Source organism: Equus caballus, chromosome 7, assembly GCF_041296265.1.
Source record: "Equus caballus isolate H_3958 breed thoroughbred chromosome 7, TB-T2T, whole genome shotgun sequence".
Taxonomy (NCBI): domain Eukaryota; kingdom Metazoa; phylum Chordata; class Mammalia; order Perissodactyla; family Equidae; genus Equus; species Equus caballus.
In genome coordinates, this window is record NC_091690.1 from 80,845,935 (window position 1) to 80,868,816 (window position 22,882).

The window sequence follows — 22,882 nt, forward strand, 5'->3', positions numbered from 1 at the left end:
AGGGACATGAAAAAATGTCTTATGTCATCCAAGAGATATGATGTCCCAACTCTCCTAAAATGGTAGGAGTCCTCCTACTACACTGAAAAGAAAGCACCCATCGGGAACTCTCTGTTGGCAGTGGAATCAGAGCCTGTGGACTCCAGGATCTGGTACTCAGACTCTGATGTCTGCCACGTTGTTACCCATGAATGGATGGAGAATGCAATGAGACAAGGAGAATCTCCCTAAGAAAACCTGCAAAAGGACTGATGAAGAGTCCCACCTTTTCACATACTCTAGAAGATGATTTTCAGAAAATTTCCACCTTCTCTCCACCCCCACCAAATCCATACTTCGGAGGTCACTGTGACTACTGTATTTTGGCTTCACCACATGGACACCTGCCCAGCGACCTCTCTATGTGACCACCCTCACTTGGTCCCTGGGCCTTCCCTCAGCAGGCTCGGAGCACAACACAACAACAGAATGGAGAGACACCTCATACATGTGGTTTCCTTTACCTGCTGTAAAATTCTTTTTGGGTATTCTAGAATTTTCATTAGGCCCCATCTTGTGATCACAGAGGTGGGAAAGGGATTATTTGCTCGGGTGGTTAAACACGCATCTAAATGACGTGGTCATAGCAAAGTATACATCCGTGTGGTTTGCAGCATCGCACCTCTTCTCAAACCCATGCCACCTGCCAGCACTCTGAAGGAACTATTATCACACCCAAGAGTATCCTCAAAACCTCTGCTCAGTTGGCACTGCATTATTAAGTATGTGTTCACGTGATGCTCCTTTGCATTTGGGTAATGCAACTCTAAAACATCTCTAAGAGTAGGGATTTTGTTCTCAATGGTTCTCTACTAACAAGACCCTCTAGTACTGGAAGCAGCACTGCTTTAAATCCGACTACAAAAAGTTTTCATTCAGCCTCTCTAGGATCCGAGACTGTTCTGTATTGTGCCCCTGAAACCTGAGCCCATGGGTTCTAACGAAGTCAAAAGTCACCTCTCTCCAACTCTCACCACAGAGCCGTCGATGCATGCTTAACTGGAATCATTGTTTTGATACAACAGATGTCATTTCTATTCCAACAGACAGTGCAACAGTTAATACATCCCATACTCTCTTAAAACCATCTCATTTTTCCTCTGACAGTTACAAGCTGTTTGAACGCCAGCACTCAATCTGCTGGAGGTTGCTGGGATTCATCACCCATTCCGAGGGCTGCTGTCAATGAACACAGAACGAGGCTTGTGCTAGATTGGTGGGAAGCTCTCTCTTTGCTCAGGCTGATGATTTCTGAAGACGTCATTTGCTCCCATCACCGAGATGGCACAGGAGGTGAGGGCTGTCTCGGGAAGCAGCGTCCTGTCCTCTTAGGAAGGCCCAGTGAGCATTACATCTGTCCTTGGGTCTGCAGAGCATTTTAAAGAACAGGCACCAGGAGCACCTAGGGGTTGACACAACAGTGCCCAAGAAAAGGCAGCCATAACACCTGCAAAGTCCGCTCCCCAAACAGGTCAGCTGTTGCAGCTGCTTCTTTTTCACTCTGTTTACGAGTCTGTTAAGACATTTGCAGAGTGACCTTTACTATCTCAGAGCAATCCATTTACACAAGAAATATTTTGTAAGAACTGACTGGGTGCCAGATGCTATGGGGATACACAAAAAAATTTGCCCCCTGATGTCATATCAAGCTAGACCTAAAGTTACCAGGAGATAATGGAGGTTTAAATGGCTCTGGAAATGCTGAGGATTTTTCAAGAGGTGACCCCAAAGCTTTTCAGAGTACTGTGACTCAAAACAAGGCCACTACTAGGGGAGAGAGAAGGATCTGGTCCAAACTGAGAGGTCAGCCACGGTCCTGGCTCGCCCCAGAAACGGTCCTGGCAGTCCTGTTTAGGGTCATTAGTTCACCAGGAGGGAAACAGCTCAGAAACATTCGAAACAGCCCATTCTGGTGGTCCCTGGGCTCAGGGTCTCACTGAAGAATATTTCTGGAAACCGAATAAAAATATGCCTTGAGAACGGGGCAAGAAACCTTCCATAAAAGGGGCAACAGGTCCTGCTGAGAGCAGAGCCCCCTCCCCACTATGCCGACACCTTCCCCACTGCCCTGAAAAGGCAGCAGTACAAACAGCTAAAAATATTCTCAGAGCAGACAAAACAAAAGAGGAATGCTCATTCTGAGAGCCTGAGCACCCATGAATAGGGACAAAGGCAGGCTGGGGCGGTGCGTCTCTCTCCGGCCTACCCCCATTACATGGGTGAAAACACACAGTCTCTTTAGCAGAGGTTTGGGGTCTCTAAGGATAAAAGAAATCAATAGCTTGAGCTTTCCCTCAGAATCAGCTATTACAATCCCCTACACTGAAGAACATTCGGTAAATAATTATTAAAAACAACAAGAGCAACACTAGAAAATCCTAGCTTGCTCTGTCACCTCCTTTTAACCATTTTTCGAGTATCAGCTGTGGGTTTTAAAGTCTGTTTTAACACAGTTTCTAAGGGTTTAACGTGCACACTAAGGAGGAAATCCTAAAGGAACACTGTTTCCAGATTGTTCTGTTTGAAGAGTCAAAGCCCTAGGATGGAAGGGGTCTCGGTCACAGAGCCCTACAATCTGTGGGCTCAGCTGCCGTGAATTCACCAGGCCAACAGGTTGGAAGACAACAGAAAATGACAGAGAGCCCTTCCAGACCACAACTCAAATTCTCGGATTTTGGTTTTAGCTCCAGACAAATATGTTCATTTTAAATACTCTTCAGGGGTTCCAAGAATGTCTGAATTGTAGAAAATTTAGAAAACACAGATTGGGGAAAGGAACTGTTTTTGTATTTACTTCTGTTATGAAGAGTGTGTGTCTGTAATCATCTGGGGGGCTGGCCGCAGGGGAGACAGGGGCTGAGCTACTGCGCGGTAAGTAAGTACAAGGGTAGGAGTGGCTTCGTGAGGGTGTAGGATCCACTGGGGGTGTTCAAGCGACAGCCTCACCTATAGGACCCCACCTCCCTCCCTGCCACCTGAAGAGAACGCCAGGGTGACTTCCCAAGAAGCAGCTTTGAAAAACCAAAGAGGAGAGGCCCTGAGATCCTATCACTTGTGCCACTGGCATCTCAATTCTGCCTGGAACTGAATGCAAAGCTCACAGAAGAGTCCAGAGAACCCTGTAAGAAAATGAAACCCAACTGCTACTCTATCAAGGGCCACACCTGCATGAGATAAGAGATCCGTCTGATTAGAGCCAGTGGGAGACTTCCATGCTCCAACACTGCCAACGAGCGGGCTGGGGGAGAAGAGCCATCAACCCCACGGGCCCCTGGTGTCTTCTCTGGCCACTCTTCTTGGTACCCAAACAGGCCTTCTAGTTAGGTATAAGGAAAGAGCCATCATTCTTGGACAATGAGGCAAAAATCATCTTCCACAAAGAAACGTTTGAAAAGTACTAAAGCCATGGTTAAAACAATAAATCTAAAAATTTCTGATTAAATAGTAGAAGAAGTTAAAATCACCTCATTCTTAAGTTATGAGAATGAACCAGTAGCACATGCCGAAAGGAGTTAATAGTCTGATATTTAGGGCACTTCCCTTAAAATACAGGCACAGGCAACCCTGGGAGAAATACAGCCACCAAAATGTGGTTCTTGGGCTAAAGAAAGAGCAGAGAAGAATTAAAAGCACGTCACTTGGGTAAAAGTAACAAGTGGCCAACATTTACTTAATGCCTCCGCCTCCCAAGGATCCACTGAACTATAGAGGAATAAAAAAGGTATAAACCCAAAGTGAGAGAATGAATGGGAGGCCCATCAGAAGAGAAGAGTTTTCTGCAAATCTATGGAGGAATGGGAGGTGGCGACATAGATGAAGGAAACCACAGCACAGAGAGCCCAAGTCTGGGGAGGGGGTTCCCCTGCCCCTGGGAACCCCAGAGGCTCAGAGTTCAAAAACGCCAAACACAGGGAAGGCCAGATCTAGCCTGGGGATGAAAACAGGGCAATTTATTGCGTCTCCTTAGGAAGGCTCCAGCCCCCTCCCCACCCACCCAGAGCAAGGAGCAGGCTCCTACTTGGTGCTGTGGTTTGCAGCACCTTTTTGAAAAACTTGGCAGATGGTCCATTACATTTCTCCTGAGACACCTAGTCATGTTTAAAACGTACTCTATTTAAAGATTAGAATCAGAGAATGTGAGAGTTTGAAGCAACCTCAGCGGTCGCCCCATCCAACCCACTTACTTTGCCAGGTGAAGAAGTTGAAGCTAAAAGAACTTGCCCACGGTTACCCAGTAGCAGCGTCTGGACTCAGCCTCAGGCCTCCAGACTTCCTGTACCCCAAGCTTCCCCTCTAAAGTCACGGACGGTGGGAGAGATTTTCAGATGTGACCCTGCCCCCCACCCACAGCACAGCAGAGGTACCTTCTGAGCGGTGAATGCACGTGTGCTGATTGTCACTTAGGAAAAACCCCTCCTTGCAGCGGCACTCGTAGCTCCCCATGACGTTGACGCAGGTGTGCTGGCAGCCGCCATTGTTGTCCAGGCACTCGTCCACATCTGGAGGGGGAGAAGGCTTAGCCTTTGCTTTTGCAACTGTTTCAAATACCCCACCTAGCCCAGCAGGTTAGGGACCCGTACTAAGCAGAGATGAGGTCCCTCTTCTTGGCCCTGCATCATAGAACTTCTTAGAATTTAAGCCAATGGGGCCCCCAGATGATTAACCCAGCCCTCATGGGTCTGGGGCTCCCTTAAACAGGCCCTCCACATGGACAAAAGATAATCAGTTCAGTAAACACCTTCTCTTTCCAAAGCACAGTGCTAGAGGAGACAGTAAAATCCAGATGAGTAAGGTCAAATTCCTTCACTCTAGGAGCATGGCCTTCAGCAGAGGGAAAGAGACAAAACTACAAGGAATTATGAGATAAGGAAAAGCGGTACAAAGGAAGGAGAGGTCACATGTGGTTGTGGGTCTCAGGATGGGTTTTATGGAAAAGCCAATGAAGTATGGGCCCTGTGGGGTGTCTTCAATTACAAATCAGGAGAAGGGATTCTAGGCAGAAGAAAGAGCATGAGCACAGGCGTGAAGGCTGGGGAGCATGGAGTTTATTCAGATAACAGTGGGTCATCAATTTGGCTGGAGTACAGGCACATGCAGGGAAGTCACAGGAGACAGAGCTGGGAAGAAAGATTGGGGTCACACTGTGGACGACCTTGAATACCAGGCAAAGAAGTTCCTATTCCATTTGGGAGGCAACTGGGAACCATTGGAGCAGGGGTGACATGGTCAGTCCCTCGTGTTGGGAAGAATCAGGCAACAGCTCAGGGAAGAATGGGAAGCCTGGGAGGCCGGCTTCACCTGTGTGCCTGAAATAGCCTCGGCTGGTGCCAGCAGAGGACCAGACCTGGGGCCTGGGAGGGGGGATGCCTGGGAAGGAAGAAATAGAAGAGGACTGTGGACAAATTGTCTGTAGGGCAGAAAGCCATGTGGGCGTGGGGTGGGGTGGCTGAAACGTGGGAAGACGACCAGCGCTGGGTACAGAAAAGGGGGTGGAGACGCGGCTGGCCGCCACTGTGGGAGGGAGGTGAGAGTGTGAGATGCTGACATTCAGGGCTATGTCTGCCAGGTGGTGGGAAAGCTGAGCCTGGTGTTGTACAGACAGCCTTGAAAACCATTTACTTGTGATAGCCTGGTAAGGTGGTGGATGTAGATGAGAAAGCCAAAGGCAGAGTGTGAGAAGGGAGAGAAGGGGCACAGAAAGGAGATGGCCAGGGGCAGAATTCGGGAGAATACTAAGGGTAGGAGCAAGTAGACGAGACAGCAGGAGCCCCAGAGAAAGAGCCATCAGAAAGACAGAGGAGAGGCAGCCTTCCTCAGTGCCATGTCCCCAGGGCAGGGTTAAGGGACTGTCCTTCCACTGTGTCACATACTACCCTGTGCACAGCTCCATCAATATACTTATCACATTGCATTCTCAAAATCATTTTTTTTTAATTTGTACCTTTTGACCCCCCCAAATCTTTTACTTATCCATCTCCACTAGATTGCAAACTCCTTGAGGTCAGAGATTTTTGTTTAACTTAGCACAGCTCTGGAACCTGCAGGTGCACATTAACTGTTCACTGCATGAACCAACAAGCAGCAGAGCACAGCATCACCAGAGCCAAAGAAGAGGAACCTTCCAGAAAGCTTTCAGACACGAAAGAGGCTCAAGGAGAAGGCTGATATAAAAGCAATTTACTTTCTCCAGCCTGATTTCCCATGTGCCTATCACTAGCTCCTGGGCACATCCATAACAAGAAAATTCACATTTAAATATCTGTTATCTGGTTTCAAGCTTCAGATCTCACAGTCATCCGTCCTCCCACACTACCAGGCAGATGCCTTTCTAAACTGATGGGACTCAGGCCATCCCCTAGAGCCTAACAAACTTGCCCTTCCCGATGCCAAAGGGTGAAGGGAGCACATTCCAGAGGATGAGCCACGCTGGAACGCACCTGGCCTAGGTGTTCCACAGTGAGGACTCACGGGGAGCAGGAGAGGTCCGTTTCCTTGAACACCAAATCCTGGATTGGTTTTGAGTAAAACATGCTCCCCTCTGAGCTGCCACACCCCATCCCATGTTGAACCCACCATTCCTTTCCCCCAAAGCAATTAGACCTGTGTCATTAAGTTGGGTGATATACTCTGACTGAATTATTCAAAAGCGTGTGTGTTCACATGCACAAATATATATCACCAGGCTGGTGAGTTTCTCCAGACTATAAAACAGGGTTTCACCACTCTGCGTGTTAGAACCCTGACGCCTGGTCGCCGCCTCCTGAGACTCTGCTAGAACTAGTCTTGGCTGAGACCAAGGCAATGGTGTTGTTTTAAACTTCTCAAGTGATTCTAACGTGCAGCCAGAGTTGAGAAGCACTGCCACAAAACCGAATGGCTATGTTGTACTCCCAGACACTCAATAAATAGAAACTGAATTCAGGTGGAGTGAGCTGCACGGAGAGCTGTATTTCATTTTTCAGGCTCACAGGCATTCAGAATCTTGGGGCATGCTGGGTTCAGTGCCAGAGCTAAGTGGTGTTTGTACTCTGCAAATTCTGGCGAGTATATTTGTGGCTACTATGTGGTTAGGGGCCAAGGAGAGGTAAGGGGTCATCCCACAGAACACAGGAAACTCCGCTCCCAAAACATTTTGGCTTTGAGCTTCTTTCTGGTCACAAAATGCTTCGGTCCTTTCAAGTCTAAATACAGAGAAGTTTCTATGTTGGCTGGACCTGCTCTTCTCAATGTACCACTTTATTTTCTTGTGACTTCCTTTGAAAGAATCCTTAGCCCCTTCAGATATATTCAGTGGATGCTCAGGACCTTTCTGCAAGGCAGATCCTTGCTACCAAACCCACAAAGACACCTCAAGGAGGGGAAATGGAGGTAGTCTGCTGAAATATCTGTGTTAGCAGCCAAGGCAAGGACAGACTCCAGGCCTCAGGGTTTCTGAGCAGGCCTTTCCTCAGAACCGCCACACCCAACCCTGGCCGAGGTCCCTAACTCCTGGATGGTTTGGTTTGTTGTTCTCAGGAAACTCACACTTCCCCCAGGCTGTGGGTTTGGGCACAACTATGGTGACTGAGTCTGCCACCAGATACAAATCCTCAAAATGCTATTGTTGGTAAATCAAAGGGAAATGTGATATTTCCCCCAGAAAATGGTAAAAAAAAAAAAAAAAAAAATACTGTATGCTTCCCAACAAATCACACACTAAAAGTGATTTCATTTTTTTGAGTGTTTAATGACTCTCAGTTTATTGCTGCTCTCAGGATTTTCTCTCTAACATGTCTTTTTGTGGTACTGTTGGCCTAGAAAGTCTGCAAAGGGGTTGGTGATCCCCCAGCCCTCCAACAAGTGCTTGGAAGGCCAAGTGGTCTGACCTGAAGCCTGACCTCCCACACAGGGCACAGCAGGAAGGGACAGAATCTACTTCAGAATGGGGCACCAGGTGACAGCAAAGTAGACAAAGGTCATATGAGGAGTGAGTCCCAAATGGAAATACCCTTCTTCCCCAGCACTCAAATACAAGTTCTTATCTAGTGACTTTTATGCTGATCTCAAAGCAATTGATCAAGTGGCCATTCCCACTGCACCATAAGGAGGCATCTGAATAGCTGTCCCCGCAGAATCAGGGCCTAGCTCAAATGGCTCTTTGGTCATCCAACTGGACATCAGTGGCTCAACCACATGGAGGGTCATCAGTGTCAAAGGAATCTGATGCCGTCTGTCTCCCATGATGTCCTCCCTTACAGCTGATAGCACCAGCCTTAAAATGCAAACAGACCACAGATATCTGCCTCCCGGGTGTGCTGTATCCTCTAAGACTATCCAACACTCAACCTTATCCAATTGCTTGCTGTTTCTAAGTTCTGTTTTATTCTTGGCATAAGGAACCAATGTAAACGATGCTTTTGGCAGTCCCTAACTCAGGGACTGAAATTCCAACAGCTGTTTCTGTTTTGTGGAATACTAGGAGGATGTTAATGGAAGATTTCTGTTTGAATTTCTCTCCCTTTCAAGCAGAAAAAGAGAGGGGTCTACCTGGCTGAAATCCAGGCACACATTTGGAGTCATCAGGACAAAGATTTTACCTAGTTCTAGAATAGAGACACTTACAGCATTAAAAAAGTGGTTCTAAGTTAGGACCCTTTTTCTTTCTTTCTTTCTTTTTGAGGAAGATTAGCCCTGAGCTAACGGCTGCCAATCCTCCCCTTTTTGCTGAGGAAGATTGGCCCTGAGCTAACATCCGTACCCATCTTCCTCTACTTTATATGTGGGATGCCTGACACAGCATGGCTTGATAAGCAGTGCATAGGTCAGTGCCCAGGATCTAATTCAGATGACCGAAGTGGGGTGTGCAAACTTAACTGCTATGCAACCAGGCCGGCCCCTAAGACTCTTTTAATACAAGACCAAAGATCTTAAAGGTGACAAATCAATGTTAGAAAGTCAGTAAGTAGTAATGATGATGTCTGCCCATCTCCTCAGACTAATGGAGGATTTATATTATGAATGATCACATAAAACCTAAAACAGTTTACCTGATTTTCTATCAGGGAGTCTGATTTCTAGGGGGCCAGAAAACACAAGTCCTTGGGGGCTGTACCCCTTGGCCGAGTGGTTAAGTTTGCATGCTCTGCTTTGGTGGCCCAGGGTTTTGCTGGTTTGGATCCTGGGTGCGGGCCTAGCAGTGCTCATTAAGCCATGCTGAGGTGGTGTCCCACATAGCACAACTAGAAGGCCTCACGACTGAAAATATACAACTATGTACCGGGGGCTTTGGGGAGAAGAAGGAAAAATAAAGTCTTTAAAACAAATTTTAAAAAAGAAAACACAAGTCCTTGATCCCCTTCTTGTTTTAATGAGTATGTTTTCATCAAAGGAAAGAAAGGGGTGGGGGTGCCGAAGAGTAGGCCAAGGAGAACTGCCATTTCCAACCATTTTCCTTACCAAGACAATTATGACCGTCATGAGCCAACATGAAGCCATCAAAACAAGTGCAGCGATAATTGCCTGGAATATTCCAACAGTCATGGACACAGCCTCCGTTGAGCTCATTTTCACATTCATCAATGTCTGAGGAGTAAAACAGAAGTAAACCACACAGGTGTTATTTCTTAAGTATGGAGATACAGGTATTTACCTCTTAAACCGCCCACTTCTAGGAATCCATCCTGAAGATACATCTCCAAGAACAGGAAAATAAATATACATAAGGTTATTCACTGCAGCATTTGTAATTACAAAATACTAGAACAACCTAGATGCCCATAGGTAGCAGAGTAGTTGAATAATTATGGTACATTTACTCGATGCAGTACCATGTAGCTGTTAAAAAAAAAAGAGAGAAAGATCTCTATGAAATGATTTGCAGTGATTTCTAGAATATACTATTAAGTAAAAAAAAAAAAATCAAAATGCAAAAGAGTGATTGTAGTATGTTATCTTCATGTGATAAATAAGGGCATACAAAAACACACACACACACACATGAAATTCCAGCCTACTTTTTTGCAGAACTTGACAAGCTTATCCTAAAATTTATATAGAAATGCGAAAGACTCAGAAGAGCCAAAAACAATTTTGAAATAGGAGAACAGATGGGAGGACTTTCACTCACTATAAAGCTACAGTTATCAAGACAAACTGTGGTGCAGGCATGAAGACAGATATATAGACCAAAGGAACAGAATTGAGAGTCCAGAAATAAACCCTTAAATTTACGGTCACTTGATTTTAGACAAAAGTACTAAGGCAGTTTATTAGCAAAGAGGATAGTCTTTTCAACAAATGGTGCTGAGATAATTGGATAGCCATATGCAAAAAGATTAATTTAGACCCTTACCTCACACCATACACAAAAATCAACTCACAATGGATCGGAGACCTAAATGTAAGAGCTAAAACTATAAAGCTTTAAGACAAAATATAAAGCTTTTATGAGAAAATCTTTGAGACCTTGGATTAGGTAAAGATTTTTTAGATACAACACCAAACACACAATCCATAAATTTAAAAATTAATAAATTTGACTTTACCAAAATTCAAACCATTTGTACTTCAAAAGACACCATTAAGAAATGAAGACAAGCCACAGATTGGTAGAAAATATTTGCAAATCACATACCTTATAAAGGATTTACAAAGAACTCTTACAACTCGATAATAAGAAGACCAACAACTCAATTTCAGAAGGGGTAAAAGATTTGAATAGACATTTCACCAAAGATGATATGTGAATGGCTAATAAGCACATGAAAAGATGCTCAACATCATTAACTATTAGGGGAATTCAAATTAAAACCACAATGAGATATCATTTCACACAGAACAGTTAAAATAAACAAGACAGACAATGACAAATATTGACAAAGATGAGGAGAAATGGGAACCTTCATACGTTGCTGATGGTAACATAAGATTGCACGGCCACTTTGGAAAACAGTTTGGCAGTTGCTTAAAAGTTTAAACATAAATTTACCATACGACCCAGAAATTCCACTCCTGGGTATATACCAAGAGAAATGCAAAATTATGTCTACACAAAGACCTGCAGGTGAATGTTCATAGCAATACAATAGCCCCAAAGTAGAAACCCAAATGTCCATCAACTGGTGAATGAATAAACAAAATATGGTATACCCATATGAAGAAATACTAGTCAACAATAAAAAGGAATGAGATGCCAATACAGGCTACATGGATGAACCTCAAAAATATTATGCTAAGTGAAAGAAGTCAAACACAAAAGACCATATTTATGATTCCATCTATATAAACTGTCCAGAAAAGGCAAATCTAGAGAGACAGGAAGCAGATTAGAGGTTGCCTGGAGCCGGGGCAGGGAACAAGGTCTAACTGCTTGGGCACGAGGGATCTTACTGAGATGAGGAAAATGTTTGAAAATTATATTATGTGATGGTTGCACAACTTAGCTAATTTACCCAAAATCATTGATCTGTACACTTACTAGAAGTGGTGACTTTTATGATATGTAAATTATAACTCAGTAAAGTAGTTAAAAAGAAAATACACGCTTAGCTGTCTATTTGTGCAAAAGAAATATGGGAAGGATAAACCAGAAACTACAGAGACTGGTGAGCCACACTGAGTGGGAAAAGGGGTGGAAAGAAGGAGAAATGGGGACAGGTAACAGGAATAGCAGGAAGGAGTAACACTTCTCTGAGTTTTGTATAGCTTTGACTCTCAGAACCACAGTGATGTTTCACATACACGTGTGAATACATACATACGTATGTACATGTACATGCAATCAACCAGGAAGCAGCAGTAGGGGTGAGGGGAGGGATAAAAATGGAATACAAAGACAAACAAATGAACCTAACTATATTATAAATGAATAACACAACCACACCAAGGGGGATGGGGAAGAAAAGCACTAGCCTGAGTAACTTTGCAAAATAATACCTTCACTGGATGTTGTGAAGCTAAGAACAAAAATAGCCCTATACATGTACTGTGCCCTACTGAGTAAATGTATTTCACTCACAGGGTTATGGATTAGTAACTCTGTAAATACGTTTTGTGTATACTAGGATTGAACAAACAGGTAAACATATTGCAGATAATGAGAACCCTGTTTCTCACTGTTGGAGAAAGAAGTTCTACATAAGCAAAGAGGGAGGTTACAATGAATCTTGTGGTATTGCTTTGGAATTTAGAGTATCAGTGTAAGTCACTGTTTTTAATATATATACAAATGGATAGATATACGGAATAAATGTAGATATGTATGTATGCACGGGTTAATATACATACATATATTTTCTAGCTCTGCCCACTGACAGGGCCTAGGAGTAATGACTGCCCAGTAATAAAGAAAACACCAAGCATCCAGATCGTGGTTTCTATACACCATTTTCCAATAAAAGAAGCAGGACTCCTTAGAAGTCGTTGATTCCAGGGCTGGGGAGGGGAAAATACAAGATAATCTGGAGCATCTTGTGATACCAGAAAATCAGGAGTTTCTCAGAAAAGGATGAGGGCATGTCAGAAGGACATAGGAGACAATGTGAAGGACCTCCCAATGGCTACAGCTGGAACAATGTGAGCCCAAAATAAATAACGATACATATAATTAAATAAATTCCCATGAGTCTATAACTGGCATAAATACTTAAACACAGAAATCAATGCATAAATAAATGGGAGAGAAGGGACAGATCTTCCTTGCAGAAGAATCTCAATTCATAGATGCCTAAGAAAGGAGGGAAATATAAAATTACCCAAAGACACACATAATGGTAATAACTGTTGTGGGCAAGACCCACAGCTGGATGCTAAAATTAGGGAGGAAGATTTGCAAAGAAAGAGAATATTAGCATAGGCTGAAAGCATCTGCCCCAAGATAGGTTTCTATTGCAAAGGGAGAAAATAGTAACCTTGCAGTGGAGAAACTCAGAATACAGCCTCTTCACCAGGTAATCAAGATTAACATCACCTGTAAGGCAACATGCTGACATCGTGTGCCCTGATGTTCACACAATAGCACTTCTGTAGCAGCCTTGCCAGAACGTTTACCTTTGTATTACTATAAACACATAACCTCAATCTTATAGTGAGAAAACATAGGACATTGTCTTATCATGTCAGTTCCTACCATATCAATTCTTATCGTGAGGAAACACAAGGCAAACAAAAGAACTGAGCATTACTCGTCAAAAGTGTCAATGTCACAAAAGACCAGGGAAGACTAAGGAACTGTTACAGATGGGAGAATACTACAGCTAAATGTAAATGTAATGTGGGACTTTGAATTGGATTCTGGGTGGGAAACAAAGCATTAAGGAAAAACTGGTAAAATTTGAATAAGGTCTATAGTTTAGTTAATAATATTGTGCCAATGTTAATTTTCCTGGTTTTGAAACTGTCCGCTGTTTTATATAAACTGTCCTCTGTTTGAATGTTAACATTAGTATAAGATAAGTGAAGGGCATACGTGAATTCTGCACTATTTTTAAAATTTTTCTGAAGTCCAAAATTATTTCAAAATAAAAAGTTTATAAAATAACACAGCTCCTTAAACAAAGGCCAAGTTTAGATCCATCCTTTTTAAACTTGATTTAGTTCCCTAAACTGAGAAGTAAGGACCGTATAACAAATACTGACCACTGAAACATCCCCTCCCCAAAGTCTAGGATATAAGCAAAGATCATTTTGAACAAAATATCATTTATCTAAAACTGCTTCTGAATCACATTATTTTAAAAATACTTATTCAGGGCCCATACTTTCATTTCTCAAAAATTTTGGCAGAAGAAACTCGGTGAAGGATAAAATTCTGGTCACTCTGGGAAAACCCAGTTCCCAGCCTTGAACTTCAACAGGAGCACTGAAGCTGAGGATAAGCACACCACAAATATACCACAGGTTGGACCCAAGAGGCTTAAAAACTAACAAGCCAAGAAACACATCTTTGAAAGGAGTTACATCCTTGAATATCCATGTCTTTGAATCCTTGCCATCTTCATTTTCTCTCCTTTTCCTTCTAGGAAGAAAGTTTCCACTTCTAGCCTCCTGTACCAAGAAATCCAAACTAAACAGGGACATCCTTCCTCACTAGGTTTATAAATTCTACAGGTATTCAAAAGAGCAAATCCTTCTAGGGTTTTAGTTTAAAACAACAGTACAGAGTATACGCTCCCTGTTGACACTGATTACCTGTGGATAAAGGAATAGGAGGGTCTTTAATTTGCTATTTTACATATTTTTGTATTATTTGACTTTTTATAACAATAATCATCTATTATTTTAAAACCAATTTAAATATACAAAAGCAACAATGCTGGGGCTGGCCCAGTGGTGTAATGGTTAAGTTCGCGTGCTCCCCCTCAGAAGCCCGACGTTCGCAGGTTCAGATCCCTGGCGCGGACCTAGTACCACTCGTCAAGCCACGCTATGGCGGCATCCCACATAAAATAGAGGGAGATTGGCATAGACGTTAGCTCAGCAACAATCTTCCTCAAGCAAAAAGAGGAAGATTGGCAATAGATGTTAGCTCAGGGCCAATCTTCCTCACACAAAAAAAAGCTACGATGCCAATCATTAGTTATTTTAAACTCAGTAGTAGACTTTTCAACTATAAACTGTTAGCAATTCAATTTCATTTGTAATATGTCAAACCCAACAGCTAAGAATAAAGGAACTCTCGCCACTTGTGATGCAACATCCTTTACTAAATACGTCCTTTATCCAAAAGAAATCATGGCACAGTTTCTGCCCCCAGAGAGCATATAGTGAGCAGAGGACACAGTGAAAAAGTGAACATTTTTTTCCCCAAGCAGGGTACCAATTCGTGTGATTTCCAGTACTACATGGAATGTTTAATTCGGTGAGGTGTGGTATGGAGGAATCGGCAGAGAGGGCTCAGGGAGAGGTAGCTCTTTGGCCTCTGATGATGTAGAGCAGACAGAGAGATGGCTGTCTGAGTCTGGGAAAATAGGAACCTGGACACACAGAAGGGCTTTATGGATGGACCACCAACCCCACTTGCTGTGAAGCTGACCAGGAGCACGCCTCCTCTGATGCAAGAGGCAGGAGCTTTGCTCCTCACGCACAAAGGAGACCGAAGAGGATTTCTCACCCAACCAAAGAGGGACACCAGGAGGGTGAGTGAATAGGAGAGATTTGGGGCCAGCGACAGGGCCAGAGGAGATCTGATGCTTTCACCTGCAGGCTAATTGTGCGATCATGGCCACAAGTGTTTTTCCCAATTCCCCTGGGTCTCAGTGTCCCCGCCTGTACAGTCAGGGATGGGATGGGCTCAGAGCTCCCTGAAGAGCCCTGCCAGCTCCAACATGCCACGATTTCCATCCTCAGGAACAGCCTCCTCCTAGGAGGGGCCAGTCTCCGCAAGTTCTGAACTTCAGAATTCATCACACCACTGGCCCAGAACACAAAAGGGCAGAGTCCAGATTTTGGGCCCCCAGATCTGGAGCAGTAACGGCTTAAAACACCCCTTTGCACACATCTTTCCAGGGTGAACTTGCAGCTCCAAATGAGGCAGACTCTCAGTACAGCTCTAAAGCTCGGCAGGTTACAATGCCCAACAGCCCAAAGCCATGGACAGGATGGAGCCTCCAGAGCCTGCAGGGGAGGGCAGGACTCTGGCACTCAGACACAAGAGAGAGGGTGCAAACTGCCCCAAGGTAGGAGGGTGCAGTGGGCGGGCATGCAGGATCAGCCCTGCTCTGGCAGGCGTGGCTCTCCTGATCAACATGGCTATTGACTTTCTGTCCCCAAAGTGAGTGGGACCAAAAGACACTAAAGCACCTCTTTTCCTTTTCAGAACCTAGACAAAAGGACATTTCAGAGCCAGATAAAACCATATGATCAGCTCTGGGGGAGACCCGACATTCTCAGTCCTTTAAGGATCTGAAATGCATTCCCGGAGGGGAAGGGGCAGCACGTTTACCCACACGAGGAGCCTCTACAAGAGCAGAGCAGGTGGGGGGCTTCCCCCGCTGGCCCACCCACCACTGGTCCCCAAGTCACTTACCCTCACACTGCCTGCCCTCCCCTTGGTAGCCAGGCTTGCAGGAGCACTTGTAGGAGGTGAGTGTGTTCTGACACAGGGCATTGGTGTGGCAGTCATCTAGCCCTTGGGCACACTCGTCCACATCTGCAAAAGAGCACAGCAGCTCTTGGTATGGTGCCCCAAGCCCTGCGTGACCCGGCCTTGGCCTCTCTCGAGCATCATCTCCCACTGGCCCACCCCTTTTCACTCCTCACCAGCCAAACTGCTTGGGAGCCGCTGGGATGAACCAGACCATCTGCAGGCCCGTTTCCAGACACAGCCTGTTCCCTCTGACTGGAAGACCTCTCACCCTCTCTACTTGCCTTCAAGACTCAGCTCAGATCCACCTCCTCCAGGAAGCCTGCCATGACACTCATGTGTAGGTGAGGTGTAGTGTTCCCCAAGATGTGCTCCCATATTTATCTCCTTTCATAGCACATCACCTAGCGTTGTCACTGCTTTCCTGCCTGTCTCCCCCTCTAGATGGTCTTGATTACAGACTGGGTCTGTGTCCCTGATGCCAAGCACACTGCCTGGCACATGAGTAGGGAATAGCAAATGCCTGCTGGAGAAAGGATCAAGTTGGCCAAAAAAAGCTCTGAAAGCCGAGCAGTGTCTGTCAGCTTTCTCAGGGTCTGGGTTACGGGGTGGGGGAAGCTTGCCCTGGGTGGTAAGCACACCGTCTCGAGCTCTCAGACGGTGCAAAGAGGGACCAGTGTCCCCCTTCCCAACTGCCCACCCTCTCAACCTCGAAACCGGCCTTGGCAGAAGTATCTCCTGGGTTGACACCGCTCCAGGATGCTAATTAAAACAAAAGAGTTTTGAAAGTATCGCAAGCCCAGTTAGGGCAGAACGTCCAGAGTACTCATCTCCGGGCCGAGCCCCCAGGCTTGTGGCCGCTCACGGGATTCCCTCCCGGATCCTTAAACCGCGGCTGTTCCGCACACGGAAAAGCCCCTGGAGGCGGCCCTGCAGCCGCGGGGGAACTGCCCGGCCCCCGGAGAAAGAGGAGCGAGCCGCCGGACCTCGCGCTGCGCCCCGGGGGGCCCCGGTTTCCCCATCGGCACGAGGAGGGGCTGGCCCCCGAGACTCCGGTGCCCTCCCTCCTGCTCAGCCGGAGAGGGTGCGCCCGGCAGGCGCTCTCCGCGGACCCCAGCGGCGGGGACCGGGCGGGAACTGTCATCAGCCCCGGGTCCGAGGCCGGGCCGCGCGCTCAGGCCCCGGGCCTTTAGCCCAAACGGTGGTGGCGCCTCGGCCTGGCTGGCGGGGGACGGCGCCGGGGGAGCAGGGGCCACGCGGAGCTCCCGCCGCCGAGACCCCGGCCCGGCCCGCCCGGCTCGGGGCGACCCCGCGGGGACCCGGGACCCCTTGGCGGCGCCGGCGCCGCCCGCCCAGCCAGGTGCGCCCGCGGTCGGACACTCACCCTCCGGCGGCCCCGGGGCGCGGCCGGGCGGGACGGCGGCCGTGAGCAGCAGCGGCAGCAGCAGCGGCAGCAGCGGCCGGGCCGCCCCGGGGCAGCCGCGGCCCGCGACCCCCATGGATGGCGCGGCGGCGGGCGGCGGAGGCGGCGGCGAGCGCGGCGGCGCCGGGAGGTGTGTGCGGGCGCCCTGCCCGCCGCTCCGACACCCCCGGCCCGGCCCGGCCCCGCCCGGCCCGAGCCCCGGCCTCATTTTCACACGGTCCTCCCCGGGCCGGGCGGGCGGGGGCAGTGCCGCCCTCCGCGCCCTCCCCTCCTCCTCCCGGCCCCGCGCGGAGGGGGCGCGGCGGCGGCCAGGGCGGCTGTCAGCCCGGAGGGGGCGGCCCCCGCCGGCCCCCGAGAGCCTCGTGCTCCGCCTGTTCGCTGCGTCTTACAACTTGACCCAGTCCGTCCTGTGAGGACAAACAGCCCTTCTAGGCTGAAATCTTAAGAGGGGGCGCCCGGGAAGTGTCCTGTGTAGCTCAGAGTCCTAGAGACCCCAAACCTCAAAAAAACCTATGGGCCTGTCCCACCTCTCCACTTGGGAGAGGGCAGTGTGGCTGGAGTGGGAGGGACTCCGCAGACTTCTGATCCCCGGGAGAAGTCAGCGAAGAGGGGGACCCCAGCTTCTCTGCGCATCTCAGCACCCAGTCTGCAGTCTTCTCCGTTCTACCCCACCCAGGCCCTCTGACGGCCACCCCACAGCACTCTGAGGGCAGTGGCCCACTTGTCCCACTTGTCCCACCGAGGGGCGCATTGAGGCTGTCCGTCTCTCTGGCACACTGCTGGGTCCAGAATCACAACAGAAAATGTTCACTTCGCTAAAATCCAGTTAAATGTATCTTCAGGGCAGCATAAGGGGTGAAGGGAAAGGGGACTAGAGGTCCACGGTGAGCCACCAGGGACAAGAGACAGCTCCAACTTTGCCTGGGCACAGGTGGTGACCATGACCACCTGAACTCATAAACATAGGTCTGGTCAACCACAAACACAGGCAATGCCTGTCACCTGGCCCTCCAAGCCAGACATCCTTCAAAGGGAACACACAGGCACAAGGCCTTCGGAAAACACCCTAGGCACAGGTGACTGGAGCCCACTATACCCAGCGCCACTCCAGGAGCGAGTGTAGCAACAGTTTCCAGATGCAACAAAACACCACACTCAGAGATTTTAAGATTCTTTGAGCTTCTCTCTATCTGTTCAATTTTCTCTTGTGAATATACACATATATACACGTGTGTATATATATGTGTATTCATTTTGGTAACCAGAAAAAAACAAACATCAACAAAAAATCCCCACGTAGCTTGTGCACAAAAACATATCTTCCTGGGCTGCATCCCTCCCCCTCCCCCACCACCCCTCCCCTCGCCGCTGCACCCCTCCTCTGCGGCCCCTTCCCCTCCCAAGCCCCTGGCACAGGGGCTGAGACCGCCTCTTTGGCCCTTGGTTGCTGGTGCTGCTGCCTGATGGAGAATCTGAGAAAATAACCTTTCTGTGGCTGTTTTTCTTCTGACCTTTTCATCCCCAGTGAAGGCAGGCAGGTTGCATCCCTTTTCTGTCTTTGCCCCTCCCTCCACCCCTTTTGTTGGGTGCCGAGAGAGAGACACTCAGCTATTTCTAGTCATAAGGGTGTTTTTTACACATTTGTAAATCTTCACTTAGGGAAACGTTCCCTCCGCCTTTGTCTTTGTGGCCTTAATGGTAGCCATAAATTACAGCCTTCTTTTCTCTCCACTGCATCAGGCTTCATTGCTTTTGAAATGATCAAAGTTATTTTCTTTGAAAATCCAACTAGAAACTGCCCATTGTGTGGCACAGACCCCTTTAGCTCCAGTCAAAGCATATAAATACATAAAGCTGCCCGTTGACCGCTCCGGGAGCCTCCTCCAGCCCCTTGTGCCTGGTAAAGAAATAAGACATGCGCTTTTCTTTCCCTCCACCGTTTCCCCAAGTTTGTGTTTCAGTCAGAACACAAATTAATAATGATAAAACCCAGTACTTTTTTGCCCAAGGGAGTCTGTTTTTGTGATGTTTCCGGGAAAACTTCACTCTAGCGCAGATCTCAGAAAGTGTTCTGAATCCTATTTTGTTTGCCCCAAGTTCCACACAAATGTCCTTTGAGCTGGTTGGCTCCCAGACTCCTGGGCAACCTTTCTGACGCTTCAGATTAAAGTCAATATGGTTTACAACTGGGAATTTCCACAGGGGAAAGGCTCCAGGGGAAACGTGTGTTCAAATGTCGATGTTTTCAGCGTTCCGATGTTGGGAGGGACTTGGTGGGCCCTGCGCTAGCTGCTGTCTGCCCTCTGTTGTCCAGTTGAGGTCCCCACAAACCTCTCTGAAAGACCGCAGGCACTGTCCCTGGTCTGAGGGTGAGTCTCTCGCCCCCTCTCCCGCCCTGTCAGACTTGAGAGGCCATGAACCAGGCCTGAGGGGAGAGGCAGCCCGGCCAGCCCCGTCTCACTGGTGCGGGCTCTGGCTCCAGAAAGACTGTGGAAGGGGAGGCCCCTGGGCGCCCCGGCACTATGTCTGACTAGGTAAACTCTGTTCACCGGACACCTTTCAATGCCCATCTGTTCTGACTTCTCAGCAGCCTTTGGAAACTCTCCCTCCCCTGGGTTTTCGTCACAGCAGGTAAGCTCCTGGTTTTCCTCCTACCTCTCGGGAAATTCCTTCTCCATCAACTTCTTGGGATCCTTCTCTACCCTCTCCCTGATGGCTCACTCATTTCCTTGATTCCATAATAGAAATCTCCTGTTTGGATCTCTCCCGAGAGCTTCAGTCCCATGTAGCCAATCGCCTACTGGATACCACCATCTTGATCTCCCACAGGTCCCTCAGAGTCAAGATCTTCAAAACAGAGTTCATCTTCTTCCCCAAACCTGCTGCTTCCCAATTACTCTTAGAGAAGAGCACCACCATTCTGCCAACACCAACTTGGAGACCTGGCAGTCATCCTGGACTCCATTTTCTCCCTTCCCATGACATCAAAACAATCACACCAACTCTACCTTCTTACCAACTCTCAAAACTGTTCTCTTCCTCCACGCAGGTTGCCTGAGTTCAGGGCCCCATCACCCCTTACCCAGCCTATCGCTCCTCGTCTGTGGGTTCCTTACTGGTCTCCTTGTCTATCACTTATCCCTCTTTAGTTTATCTTCCACAGTGGCTGCCAGAGTAAAAATAAATTTCATCATACCATTCCCAGTCTTCTTCAGCTTAAAGTCAAAACTCCCTTGATGCAACTGCTCTGGAGAACTGTGGGGCAGTATCTACTAAAGCAAAATGTGCCTACCCACTTCTAGGTATTTACCCAAGAGAAATGAGCGCATAAGTGCACCAAAAGACATGTACAAGAATGTTCCTTATAGCTGTATTTACACTAGCACAAAAATGGAAATAACCAAAATGTCCATCAACTAGAGAATACATAAACAAATTATGAAGTATTCATTCAATGGAATACTAAGGAGCAAGAAAATGTACAAACTCTGATACATGCAACAACATGGAGGCATCTCATGGTCATTATATTGAAAGAAGCCAGATACAAAAGGTACCTATTGTATAATTCCACTTCCATGAAGTTTAAGAACAGGCAGAACCAATTAATAGCAATAGAGGCCAGAATAGTAGTTCCCTCTGGGGATGGGTATTGACTGAAAGGAGCACGAAGGAACCTTTTGGGATGTTGGAAACGTTCTACATCTTGATCTGGGTGGTGATTATATGGATGTATACCTATGGAAAAATTTGTTGAGATGTTGGCTTAAACTTAACGCACTTGACTGTATGTGTTTTACCGCGACAAACAAGTTGAAACAAGAACTGCCAAAGACTTTTATGATCTGATCCCATTTTACCTTTCCCCCAAAAAGCAGTGAGGCCTGTGTGAAAGGACTAGAGTCTGCAGGTGAACAGGTCCTGAGAAGAACTAATGCAGAAAGGAAAACCCATCTTCTCTGGCACACATGTTAATTTCTCCTCCATGGCTGGCTTTCACATCTCCTGGAAAGCTTTTTCAATATGTCTTAGCTGCATATGAAGTAGTAAATTTTCCTGGTTGCTTACCCATTCCATCTCCCCCTTCCTCCATCCTAACAGGTGTTCACCCTGCCCCCAGGCAGCCCACTTCCTAGGAGGGAAAGTGCTCCACCCTCAGCTTTAGGCTCTGGAGTTGGCTTAACAATCAATATCTTTCGTTACATTCCCCTTGCAATAGTCATTGATTCAGGGGTATGCATGTGACAGCACTCCCCTCAGAGTGAACCTCAGACACTTTGCTTGAAAGGCTGAAATAAAGGGTTCTTTTTTCTTTCTGTGATGTGGTTGTGGTGTGTGAGAAACCGTGATCTTGATACCAACCAGAAGAGGGTAAGCCAAGAGAAACACTGAGAAGCCAACCCAAAGGCACTCCCCCAATCAGGACCTCCAGTTACATGTGCCAGCACACTTCCTTATTGTTTGAATTGCTTTTTTTTAACTGAGTTTTTATCCATACTTTTTAAAATGTGGTAAAACATATGTAACATAACAATTACTCTTTTAACCATTTTTAAATGTACAGTTTAGTGGCATTAAGTACATTCACATTGTTGCACAACCATCACCACCATCTATCACCAGATCTTTTTTCATCTTGCAAAACTGAAACTCTATAGCCGTTAAACAATAATTGCCCATTCTCCACCCTACCCCAGCTCCTGGCAACCACCATTCTACTTTCTATTTCTATGAATTTGACTACTCTAAGTACCTCATGTGAATGGAATCATACATATATATTCCATGTAGCATAATGTCTTCAAAGTTCATCCATATTGTAGCATGTGTCAGAAATTCCTTCCTTGTTAAGGCTGAATAATATTCTATTGTATATGTATACCACATTTTGTTTATCCATTCATCTGTCAATGGACACTTGGGTTGCGTTCACCTTTTGACTATCGTGAGTAATATTGCTGTGAATATGGATGTACAAATATTTATTTGTGTCCCTGCTTTCAATTCTTTTGAGTATATACCCAGAAGTGGAATTGCTAGAACATATGATAATTCTATTTTTAATTGCAGAACTGCAGTACTGTTTACCATAGCAGCTGCACCATTTTACATTCCCACCAGCAATGCACAAGTGTTCCAATTTCTCCACATCCTCACCAACACTTACTTTTTGCTTTGGGTTGTTATTGTTTTGTTTTGTTAATAACAGCCATCCTAAAGGATGTGAAGTGGTATCTCATTATGGTTTTGTGAATTTGGCTTTCTGTTATTCACAGCCAAAAACATTCCTATTTAGTTCCACTTAATCCTCCATTAGGAAACTTTGGCTGGATCTTCTGAGTAAGGTGGGAGAAAGATAG

At 46.7% G+C, this 22,882-nt stretch overlaps 1 protein-coding gene across 19 annotated transcripts in view; it reads right to left on the bottom strand.

Moving 5' to 3' along the window:
• The window catches only part of SCUBE2 (signal peptide, CUB domain and EGF like domain containing 2), a 95,256-nt gene that overhangs the window by 47,999 nt on the left and 24,375 nt on the right, over nucleotides 1–22,882 (bottom strand). For 3 of the 19 annotated variants that reach the window (XR_011441107.1, XR_011441108.1, XM_070274736.1), the window contains exons 1-4: nucleotides 17,484–17,760; nucleotides 16,043–16,165; nucleotides 9,475–9,600; nucleotides 4,404–4,538 (exon numbers count right to left, since the gene is read on the bottom strand). Coding sequence is in view for 12 of the 19 variants with exons in the window: in XM_070274736.1 (XP_070130837.1) it covers nucleotides 4,404–4,538; nucleotides 9,475–9,600; nucleotides 16,043–16,165; nucleotides 17,484–17,730 (631 nt within the window). In the remaining 7 variants the exon portion in view is untranslated. Of the gene's footprint in view, nucleotides 1–4,403; nucleotides 4,539–9,474; nucleotides 9,601–16,042; nucleotides 16,166–17,483; nucleotides 17,766–22,882 lie in introns of those variants that run through there. The other 16 variants (XR_011441104.1, XM_023646018.2, XR_011441106.1 and 13 more) reach the window with 11 other exon arrangements.